Source organism: Macrotis lagotis, chromosome 5 (assembly GCF_037893015.1).
Source record: "Macrotis lagotis isolate mMagLag1 chromosome 5, bilby.v1.9.chrom.fasta, whole genome shotgun sequence".
Taxonomy (NCBI): Eukaryota; Metazoa; Chordata; class Mammalia; order Peramelemorphia; family Peramelidae; genus Macrotis; species Macrotis lagotis.
Genome location: NC_133662.1, coordinates 177,612,144 through 177,624,703, shown reverse-complemented (window position 1 = coordinate 177,624,703; position 12,560 = coordinate 177,612,144). Strand labels below are relative to the sequence as shown.

The 12,560-nt window shown below is 35.8% G+C and overlaps 1 protein-coding gene across 1 annotated transcript in view; it reads left to right on the top strand.

Moving 5' to 3' along the window:
* The window catches only part of PLG (plasminogen), a 69,575-nt gene that overhangs the window by 46,056 nt on the left and 10,959 nt on the right, over positions 1 to 12,560 (top strand). The window contains exons 12-14 of the mRNA XM_074187974.1: positions 6,340 to 6,488; positions 7,737 to 7,830; positions 12,211 to 12,334. Of these exons, the coding sequence (XP_074044075.1) occupies positions 6,340 to 6,488; positions 7,737 to 7,830; positions 12,211 to 12,334 (367 nt within the window). The remainder of the gene's footprint in view (positions 1 to 6,339; positions 6,489 to 7,736; positions 7,831 to 12,210; positions 12,335 to 12,560) is intronic.

Below are 12,560 nucleotides of genomic sequence, written 5' to 3'. Positions count from 1 at the left end.
GTTCTTCCTAGTTAGATATTAGCAACACATTGGTGTTATAAAAGGAATTTGGCAGAACTCTTTCTTCTATTTTTTGAAATAGTTTATGTGGAATAGGAATTAATTGTTCCTTAAATGTTTGGTAGAATTCACTTGTAAATCCAGCTGAACCTCGAGACTTTGTTTGGGGAGGGGTTTGCAAGGCAAATGGGGTTAAGTGGCTTGCCCAAGACCACACAGCTAGGTAATTATTAAGTGTCTGAGACTGGATTTGGACCCAGGTACTCCTGACTCTAAGGCCAATGCTTTATCCACTACACCACCTAGCTGCCCCACTGGAGACTTTTTCTTGGGGAATTTATTGATGTTTTCTTTAATTCCTTTTCCCGAAATGGGGTTATTTAAGTGTTTTATTTCCTCTTCTGTTAATATGGGAAGTTTGTATTTTTGTAATTATTCATCCATTTCACTCAAATTTATTGGCATACAGTTCCACAAAGTAGCTCCAAATTATGTCTTTAATTTCTTCTTCATTGGTATTTAGTTCACCCTTTTCATTTTTGATATTGGTATTTTCTTCTTTTCTTCTTCCTTTTTAAAAAATCAGAGTAGTCTAAAGTTTATCTAGTTTATTGGCTTTTTCATAAAATCAACTCTTAGTTTTCTTTATGAGATCAATGGTTTTCTTGTTTTCAATTTTATTAATCTCTCCCTTGATTTTCAGAATTTCTAATTTGGTATTTAATTTGTTCTTATTCTAGCTTTTTTAGTTACATTCCCAATTCATTGATCTCCTCTTTCTCTATTTTATTCATATAAGCATTTAGAAATATAAACTGCCTTCAAAACTGCCTTGACTACATCCCATAAATTTTGGAATGATGCATCATTATTATAATTTTCTTGGATACAATTATTAATTATTTATATGATTGCTGTTTGAGCCACTCGTTATTTAAAATTAAATTATTTAGTTTCCAATTTATTTTTGGTTTATCTTTCCATGACCTTTTATTACATGTAATTTTATTGCATCATGATCTGAGAAGTATGCATTTATTACTGCTGCCTTTCTGCATTTGATTAAAATATTTTTATGCCCTAGTACATAGTCAGTTGTCATATAGGTGCCATGTACTGCAGAGAAAAAGATAACTTCTTTTCTATCCCCATTAAGTTTTCTCCAGAGGTCTATCACATCTAAGTTCACCTTCTCAATTTCTTTCTTGTTTATTTTGTGGCTAGATTTATCTAGTTCTGAGAGAGGAAGGTTGAAGTCCTCCATTATTAAAGTTTTGCTATGCATATCTCCCTGTAATTCACTCAGCTTTTCCTCTAGGAATTCGGATGCTATACCATTAAGTGCACACATGTCTAATAATGATATAACTTCATCACCTATGGCACCTTTTAAGAAGATGTAGCTTCATTCCTTAACTCTTTTAATGAAATTGATTTTTGCTTTCACTTTATTTGAGATGAGGATAGCTACCCTTGATTTTTTTATTTCAGTCATAGCATAATATATTTTGCTCCATTCTTTTACCTTTACCCTGTGTGTGCCACTCTGCTTCAAATGTGTTTCTTGTAAACAACATATTGTAGGATTCTGGGTTTTAATCTATTCTACTATCTGCTCCCGTCTTATACAATAGTTCATCCCATTCACATTTATAGTTAAGATAACTAATTCTGTATTTCCCTCCATGCTGTATTTCCCCATTTATATTTTTCTCTTTCCTTTCCTCTTATTCCTCCTCACTAAAATTCTACTTCCTTTCCCCTTTGACTTTTCTTTTAATTTTTAACTTTCAGTTTATTTTCACATTTACCTTCACATTTCCTTTTATGAGTCCCTTCTTCTCTTATCTTTCCCTTCCCCCATCTCCCTTTCCCTATAGAGTAGAGTAGGATAGATTTTTAAACCCAAGTGGGAATGTATCTTACTCCCTCTCTGGGTCAAATCTGTTGAATAGAATTTACTCAGTGTTCATACCCTCTCTTCTTTCCCTCTAAAATTATACATCTTTGTGCCTCTTCATCTGTATTATTTATCAATCAAATACTATTAATCAGGTATCCTTGATCACAGCTTGATTAACTGGTTGCTTGATAAGCTCAATGTACTATTAAAGTACCATCACAGATTCATTATTTGATTAGCAGCATTGCCTCAAAGTCTTCTTTGCCACTCCTCTTCTGTCTCATTAGAAGTACACTTATCAAGAGTCTTGAAATACATCAAAATATAATCATTTTTGCCTTACTCCCTTTTCAAGTACCTTCCAGGGCACAATCTTCATGAGCCAAAGTATCATCCAAAGCCAAATCACTTCATGAACCATTTGTATTCTCCTCCAAAACATACTTTCTCTCACACTTCCCGCCTTCCCACCTTCCACTCAAGTATGGATTAAGTCCAATCATGATTTAATTAACTATAGAATCTCAAAGTGCTCTAAATACTGGGATGCTCTGAAGGTGTCCCTTAAGAACTTTACAATTGATTGTAAGGTATGGGAGGTACTGATTCAGGATCACCCAGCTTATGATTCCCTCATCAGAGAAAGTGCTAAGCTTTGTGAGCACAGCAGAATTAATGTACATCAAAGGAAACTGAGACACAAATTTAGAGTAAACACCTCTGCTTTTCATCAGGGCTTTTTGTCTCAAACATAGTGATGACATCTTGGTCCTCTTCAATGGAGAGACAAGACCCAACCATACCCATATTCTACTAAATCCAATCTCTTCAATTATATCCAACCCTTTAAGTATATTAAGGGAAATACAATTCTCAAGAGTTACAAGTGTTATATCTTCCCTTTTAGGGTTGGATGCAATTTGATGGTCTTGATTCACATTTGTTTTGTTCTGTTTTGTGTTTTCCTTCCCCTTTTCATTTACCTTTTTATGCATCCCTTGAGTAATGTATTTAGTGAATGAATTCTCTGTTCAGTTCTGGTCTTTTTGTCAGGAAATTTGGAAGTCCTCTATTTCATTGAATATCTGTCTTTTTCCCTGACAATATATGCTGAATTTTGCAGGGTAGTAAATTCTTGGTTATAATCCCAGGTCCTTTGCCCTCTGATATATGGTATTTCAAGTCCTCTGGTCTTTCAATGTTGATGCTGATAGATCCCGTATGAGTCTGATTGTGTTTCATTTATATTTAAATTGATTCTTTTTTGCTGCTTACAGATTTTCTCCTTTATTTGAGAATTCTCAAATTTGGCCATAAAAGACAGCTCTTGGAGTTTTTATCCTGGGGTGTTCAATGTATTCTTTCACTAGCTAAATTATCTTCTTGTTTTAGAAGATTTGAACAGGTTTTTCCTGATAATTTCCTTCAAGGGATCTAAAATTTGAATTGCAGATGTTACTTATCTTGAAATTATCATAGGCAAATCAGGTTCCCTTTAGAGTCTTTAATTTTACCACTGTAAAGTGAGAAGGTTGAGCTAGATTTAATAATAATAATAATAATATAACAATTAATAACTAGCATTATATAGCAACTGTCCCAAGCCCTTTATAATTATTATCTTATTTTATCCTCACAACAATCCTGGGATGATTATTATCCCAATTTTACAGATGAGGGAACTGAGGCAAACAGGATTTGCTTAAGGGTCACAGTGCTAGTCAGTATCATAGGTTACATTTGAACTCTGGTCTTCCTGACTTCAGGCTAATCATTCTGTTGACTATGTTGCCTAGCTGCTAGTGTCAGATTTTCTCAAGTTCTTTCCTTTTCTCAAGTTCCTTCCATTTCTAAATCTATGATCTCAAAAGTTCTTTAAACTCTAAACTTGCATGATCTTAATGGTTTTCTGAGAGGGAGTAGAGTATATTGAAAAGAATACTGGAATTTAAAGCACAAACTGAGTTCAATTTCTGTCTCTGCCATTTGGTAGTGAAATGACTCTTAAATAGTCACTTAACCTATGAGTTGCCCTGTTTTGTAAACTGAAAAGCAATATAAATGTGAATTATTACTATTGTTATTGTATTCTCTGGATTTTTATACAGAAACTACTCTTTTTGAATTCTATTGTATTGGTGAGCTGTGGTGGTTGAGAATGGGGTAGTAAAAGTTGGGGAAGGTAATTAAAATCTTAAGAACCATTCAAAACTATCTAAACAGTGGATTGATTGAATATTGCTAGGTAAAAATATCAAGTCAATGAAAGAGTTTTTATTAGCAATCTAAATATTGAATCATTTGTCCTTGGAATAAGCACAATAGACATTGAAACACACACTAAGAGGTATTCATGAAATTTCATTATTTGATTAGTTCTTGTATATGAACTCAGAGAAAGAATTAAATTTAATTAAAAATTTCTAAGATCTAGTTTTAAAAAAGAATGTTAAATAGTTTTTATATGGAACTGGAGGAAAATAAAATATTAAATTAATAAAAAGCATAAAACACTGGGGAAAGGGTTTGGTGCAACAGCTTACAGAATCACAGATTTTAAGGGTTGGAAAGGACCCCTAGTTAGGGTCATGAGTGCAACTCATATATGAAGGAATCCCCGGTATTAATATTACCCAGTGGTCATCCAGGCTTTGCTTGCAGACCTCCAAAGAGGCAACTCTCTATGGCTAAAAGTTGAAGAACTTCTGCTGACCTGCATTTGTAGAAGCAACATCCTCACTGGTAATTCCCAGCCAAAGCAATCATGTTGTTACAATTCACAAATACACACTTACAACGCTGTCTAGGTGTTGGTCAGTCATTCAGTTATGTCTGACTCTTTGTGACCCTAAAGACCTTTATATCCTCCATTATCTCTCAAAGTCTGCTCAAGTTCAGAAACCTCATTTAGGTAATGGAATTATCATTATCATTATTATTATTATTATTATTATTAGTAGTAGTAGTAGTAGTAGTATCTTTCTTCAACAAAAGGGAAAACCAAGTCTCAGAGAAAGTAAGTGAGTGACTTGCCCACAGTCATACAGTTTTGTGACTGAGAAGGTAGACTATACCATGTCTTCTAACTCTAAGCCCATTCCACTTCATCATTACCATGACAAGAACAGCATAGGAATAGGAGCTAATTGACCCAGGTTCTAATTGACTATACAAGTTTGCTAGAAATAATTTTAATTACTGTAATAAAATTATATTTTCCATTCTAAACATTTCCACTTAGAGATAGAGAACCAAAGACGGACACCTTCAAGGCTGAAAATTTCTTTCTTTCTCATCATTTTCTGACTGCAATTTATGGTATTCTCAAAACAATAGAAAAAAATTCTACAACTAGATAAAACATAGCTATAGAAGTCGAGGAAAGCTCAGATAACCATTTGCTTCATCAAACAGAATAATCAAAACTTTCAGTGTGACTTTAGAGAATCACTTTCCTAAAGTTATTCAATTCTTTTTTTGACCACTCCTATCAAGGATTCTGCTTCCCAACTGGTCAACATGGGGAACTCAAAATATGCTTCCATTAGTTGAAGAAATTAAAAAAAAATCTTTCTAGGACTCCTTACCCATGTCCAATCACTCCCACATTACTTCAGAGTGGAATCTTTTCTGGGCTGATATAGAGAAAGGGGAGCATGACATTGAATTGGAATTGATAGTCAAAGACTAGAATAAATTTCTTGTTCATTTAAACCCAAAGGCTTCAGATTAAAATAAATTGAAAATACTTTCTTGATAGTTCTCAAAGAAGGAAGTCAGGGTCATTTTAATTGGCTTCCTCAGAATCTAGACTCTGACCCCATATGATCATGATGATCCAGGTTCTTATCACTTCTTTCCTGGTTTAGTACAATAGCCAACTATTTGGTATCCCTTGCCTCATGTCTCTCAACTTCAATCTATTCTTTACTCAACTGCCAAAACAATTTTCTCATGATATACCTTTTTCTTGAAGTTCTCTCCAATGATTTAAAAATCTATTCAAGTATTCTCTTCCAATCAAACAAAAATGCCTCATTTTTTTTAGCTGTGTGACCCTAAGCAAGTCACTTAATCCTCTTTACCTCAGTTTCTCATCTCTATGGCAAACCATTCCAATATCTGCCAAGAAAACCTAAAGGTGTGTCTGAAATGACTCAGCAGAAATACAATACTCCATGGTCTTCAGCTTGAAATCAAGCCCTGGTGTTCTTTCCAATATGTCACTATTCTGTGGAATTCTATAAACTGTTATTTTATCTTCAGTTTCTAAGCCAATAAGTTCTTTCAATGATTTATTAAAATAACAAATATAAATCAATATTTCTTGTTCAGAGTTTATCAGAGTATGTGACTATTTAGCCTATCATCTGACATAAACTTTTCAATCATTATGGAAAGTATACTACAACACATTTTCTTCCTTTCTTATGCAGACTGTATGTTTGGAAGTGGTAAGGACTATCGGGGCAAGAGATCAACCACAGCTGCGGGCACCTTGTGCCAGGCCTGGACTGCTCAGGAGCCTCACCCACATTCTATTTTTACTCCACAGACTTATCCAAGGGCAGGTCTGGAAAAAAATGTAAGCAGCCCTGGTATTCATTATAATAAGTTTTTTTTTATTGCTTACAGAATTTCTTTTCTTCTTTTAAAAATTCTTTGTAAAATTAGTGAATATTTATTTTATCTCTTTCCCACCTCCATCCCACAAAAGAAAAGAAAACCCTTCTAAAGCATATGCTTTAATTAACAACTCAATTCCTGTAAAAAAGAAGGATTGTTCAGTTAAGACTGAGCCTTCTATTTGAAAGCTTGAGATAGAGAATGAGGCAACTAGTAGTTCAAATACATGGGCATACAAAATATTACCAGGGATATATTCCCTGGGGAATGGAAGATTTTAGTTTCTTTATGATTCACACCTCAAAGAGGTCTACTTATTTTTTTAAAATTATAAGTTTACAATTGGAAAGAACTTTAAAAAGTATTTATCCAACCCTCTCATTTTAAACATGAGGAAATGACAATTCTAGAGGACTCATGATGAAATATGATCCTCACCTTCTGATGATGATGAAGTCAGAATACAAAATGTGATTTACATTTCTTAGAATGTGATCAATATGGTAATTTGTTTTACTTAACTATAGCTTTGTTACATGGGCTTTGTTTTCTTTCCTTTTCAATATGGGCAGGTAGGTTGGGAGGGAGAGAGGTATATTTTTGCTAATTAAAAATAATATTTAATAAAAATAAAATAAGAGATGAAGAACACAGAGGTCCAGAGGGACAAAACACAAGGTCATGTTGATGGTGAATCCAAGATTCAAACTTAGATCTGATGTGAGTTCTAGAGTACTTTCACATGTGCCATATAATATTTGTCCTTTATTTTATTCTGTTTAGATGGGATTGGGAGGTAAGCTCCCCAAGAACCTTATTACCAATGTGATTTTGCCAAAGTCTCACACCTTCCTTAAAGGATAGGGGGTATAACTGTAGGGTAGGAGAGAACAGGGGGACTTCCAAGATGTTATTTAGTATCATTTTGCCTCTTCAGGACTCAATTTCCTCAAGTAAAAAGTTCTTTAATGTGCTCCTTTCCACTTCTAAATCCTATGACCTCTGAGCCCACAAGGAAACAGTCCTTAACTGGAGAAATATTACTGAAGAGAATTCATGGCAATGCCAGGTCACTAGGGCTTTACTCTGCTTCCCCTTCTCACAAGCTTGTGTCTCCTATTTCCCAATAACCAACCATTCCCCAAGTGTCAAGTCCTATAGATCCTCATTAATATTAAAGTATTATGTCTCTATTTTTTTCTTTCAGTACTGCCGTAATCCTGATGGTGACCCCAATGGTCCTTGGTGTTATACAACAAATCCTAAAAAGCTCTTTGATTACTGTGACATACCCCAGTGTGGTAATTAACTTTCATCATTTTTCTCTTATTTCTTAAAACCCTTGAGAGATGTAAGAATAATTTCCTAGTCACATTTTCAAGTTTTTGTGTAAGATAGCCAAATCTTGTCAAACAACAAGAATATTGTACGTATTTTTTTAAAATCACAAGTCCATGAGTGGAAGGAACTTTCAAAAGTATTTAATCCAACCCTCTCACTTTAAACACAAGGAAAAGAGCAATTCTAGAGAACTCAGATGAAACATGACCTCACCTCCTGATTTACATTTCTTTGGACACATATACAAAAATATACATCTAGGTCAAATCCTCTTGATATAATAAATCAAGATTCTCTTCCAGAGATGGAAAAGAAACAGTGATTGAAAGAATACAAGAGCTGTCTGCTTCCAGGTCCAAGAGGAGAAGGGTGACTTGACAGAGGTTTTGTATTCAAAAAATTATAGGTTGAGAAAAGGGTTTGCAAAGTCCTTTGGGAGGCTTCCATCATTCTTCATCTCAATACTTCTTCATGTAAACAAAGATTTAAGACTCATCTGTTTCCAGAAGTTCAGTGACCTGGCTGTTTAGATGCTTGCTAGGCTTTCTGCTATCTTCTCTAACCTTTGTTCAATCATTAATTTGAACACTATATTTTTACATATTAATTTCTTTACTTCCTTTATGAGTTCTTGAATGTCATTTTGTCAAATGACAAGAATCTCCACCGGATGGGCTACCTAATATATTGTGAGTCCTCTTTTAGGCATCTTAGCATCGTATGGAGACCATTGGAGTATATGAACTCTCACAACATGAACAGCTCACTTCTTTTCTTAATTGTAACACTCCTGATAATATTCTTTCTGAAATTTCTGTGCAATTTTTCTTTGGAATGAATTGTCATTTATGTATTATAGAATGGTCTACAATATTCTGGGCTGTCTATGCTGACCATGTACTTCTCTACCCTATGGATTTTATTCTTTGGAATTAAAAACATTTCATTACAACCAATCATACAGCATCACTGGAAAAATATTTATATTTAAAAGACGAGTTTTTGATTAATTTGGTAGATCTTTCACTGCACAATCTTTCCCAATTACAATCCAACCTCCTATCCTCCTTCTATTCAATTTCATTTTTACCTACATTTCTTTCCATCTCCTGAATTAGCCCTTTAGGCCAGGCAAGGCCCCTTGCACTTTTGGCTAATGTGGTCAACTCTGCTGGACTCATCTTGGGTCTCCTGGCCATGACTTGACCTCCATTTCTTGGGGTTAGACTCTCCCCCGTTAACCTCAATTTCATTAAACTAAAAATGAGGGGGGCAGAGCCAAGATGGCTGCATGAAGGCAAGAATTTCCAGGAACTGGTCCCTCAAATTCCGTCAAATTATGACTAGCCAAAATTTTAACCCACAGAAAGACTGAGTGATGCAATTTCCCAGCCCAAGGCAACTTAGAAGATCCACAGAAAAGGTATATTTCACCAGGACTGGGGTTTAGAAAGAACCTCAGCACAACTGGGCTAGAGAAAACCAGCTCTAGCCTTCCAGGAACAGCCTGTGGGGTGCCTGGGTCCCTAGGGTCACCTGGGTCCATGGCAGAAGGGGCAGTTTCCAGACCTCTTGGCTCAGGGATCACTGGCAACAGCTTGAAGGGGTGGTGAGAGAGAACTCTGCAGTACTAGAGTGAACTTAGAGCAGAGTGCCAGCCTCAGGTGGAGCCACCTAGTACTTCCAGAACACCCATCCCACAGATAGTAAGGGAGTCAGGGAGACTGAGGGTCTCTCTGCTCTTCCTGGGGCAGGATTCTGCTATTTTCCCCACACTCAGATCCACGTAGCAGTCTGGGACCCTACACCATCATAGAGGAGCAGGGATCCTCTTCACAGCTCCAGGGCAGAGGGGAGCACCTGTCCACATACCAGAGCACAGGCAAGAGAGCAGTTAGACCCTCTCTTAAGACCTTGTAGGAATTAAGGTCCTTGTGGGGTGTCCCAACCCACCCCCCACCAAAGCCTTGGAAGTGTGGTAAATCAGTCATAGAATGAGGAAATGAGCAAACAACAGAAAAGGAAGAATCTGACCATAGAAAATTAGTTTGGTCCGATGGAGGATTAAAATACACACTCAAAAGATGACAAAGTTGAAGTTTCTGTATTCAAAGCCTCCAAGAGAAAGAGAAAATGGGCTCAGACAATAGAAGAGCTCAAAAAGACTTAGAAAAAACAATTAAGGGAACAAGAGGAAAAATTGCAGGGGGGAAATGAGAGTGATACAGATAAATCATGAAAACCAAGTCAGCAGCTTGGTGAAAGAAACACAAAAAATACTGAAGAAAGTAACTTGATAAAAACCAGTTTAGGTCAAATGGAAAAAGCAGCCCAAAAGGGGAGAAGAATGAGGAGAAGAATGCCTTAAAAAGCAGAATTGGCTAGCTGGAAAAGGAGATAAAAAAGCTCTCTGAAGAAAATAAATCCTTCAAATGTAGAATGGAACTAAAGAAAGCTGGAGATTTTGCAAGAAATCAAGAAACAATAAAATAATACCAAAAGAACCAAAAATTAGAAGAAAATGTGAAATATTTCACTGGAAAAATAACTGACCTTGAAAACAGATCCATAATTTAAAAATTATTGGGCTACCTGAAAATCATGACCAGGAAATGAGCCTAGTCTTCATTTTTCAAGAAAAAATGCAGCAAAATTGCCCTGAGATTCTAGAAGCAGAGGGTAAAATAGAAACTGAGGGAATTTACCTATCACCTCCTGAAAGAGATTCCCAAAAGAAAAACTCCCAGGAATATTATAATCAAATTCCAAAACTCCTAAGACAAAAAGAAAATACTAAAAGCTGCCAGAAACAAATAATTCCACTGCCATGGCTCTATAGTCAGAATTACACAGGATGTGGCAGCTTCTACATTAAGGCCTCATAGAGCTTGGAATATGATATTCCAGAAGGCAGAAAAGCTTGATTTACAACTGAGAATCAGCTATCCAGCAAAACTGAACATCCTCTTTCACGGGAAAAGATAGATTTTCAATGAAACAGGGGACTTTCAAACTTTCCTATTGAATTGACCAGAGCTGAATAGAAAGTTTGAACTCCAAGTATAGGACTTTGGTGAACCATAGAGGGATGGACAAGAAGGACTAATAATGAGGAGCTTAATGATGTTGAACTGTTTGTATTTCTGAATGGGAAGAAGATACTGATAACTCATAAACTTTCTCATTTATAAGAGCAGTTAGAAGAAGCATATATATAGACAAGGCACAGGACGGAGTTGAATATAACAGTATAGTATGGTATAAAAATGTAGTCAGTAGGTTATAAAGGAAAGTACTGGGAGGATGGGAAAGGAGAGGAAGAATTGGTTAAGATATTTCACATAAAAGAGTCAAGAAAAAGCTTTTGTAATGGAGTGAAGGGGGGGAAGGTGAAGGGAATGAGTGAGCCTTCATTCTCATCAGAAATGACTCAGAGAGGAAATAACATATACACTTAATGGGGTACAGGAATATATCTTACCCTAGAGAAAAATGAGAGGAAAAGTATGGGATAATAAGGGGGATGGGATGGGGGGAGTAGGTGATAGAAGAGGGAATATCATGGGAGAGGGTACTCAAATACAACACATTTCTGAGCAGGGACAGGGTAAAAGGAGAGAGAATAGAATAAACAGAATAAATAAGACTGGGGAGGAATAGAATGGAGGGAAATACAGCTAGTCATAGTGACTGTAGAAAAAGACATTGAAGCAACTTCTCTGGTGGACTTATGATAAAGAAGGCAACTCATCCCAGAGACAGAGCCATTGGAATCTGAACACAGACTGAAGTACACTTTTTTTCCTTTCTCACTATTCTTGAGGTTTCTCTATCTTTTGGGGGAGGGAGGGGGTTTATGTTTACTCTCACCACAAGATTATTTTAATAATATAAAATAAACACAAAAAACTAAAAATGAAATAACAAAGTTACTTTAATAAATAAAGTTTAATTCTCTAGTATTATATTTTCACAAAATTTGGGGGGCAATTTAGACAGAATCTACAAGAGTCATAAAACCTGTGGTGGGCAACCAATCAGGTCACACATCTGTATGTCATTAATTACTGAATTTTATCCATCATTACTGAGTCTGATAAAAAAGCAGTAATTGGGAGTTTGGCAGTCCACCACTAGGGTCAGGCAGTTAATTTGGTTAGAAGTCAATTCCTATGGAAATTCAGGGTGCCATATTGTCAATGGATCTTTTCCAAGGATGTTTGTGCCTATGCTGTTTGTGGTACTTGGCTGTCATTTTATTTTTACTCTTATTTATTAGTCATTCCTGAATGATAGCAACTTAAGCTCTTTCAAAAATGCCCTCTCTTTCTTTCCCCAAGTCTCACCAATTTCATTTGACTGTGGAAAACCCAGAGTAGAGCCACAGAAATGCCCAGGAAGAATTGTGGGTGGGTGTCCTGCTCAGCCCCACTCTTGGCCCTGGCAGATCAGTCTCAGAACAAGGTAAGATGTTGTACAATTACATTCTATAACATTCCCTCCAAGTAAGACTTCTATTTAAATATTTAGATTTATGTATACACTCACATTTCATAAGTCAGTAACTTAATTATGGATAGGAAGAAAAGAACAAACTAACCAAAACATTCTTCTTACCTACTATCCTAACAAAATAAAAATCCACATAAAAGTAGGAAAGAATCCTATTAGCCAATCTCCTTTGGAATGG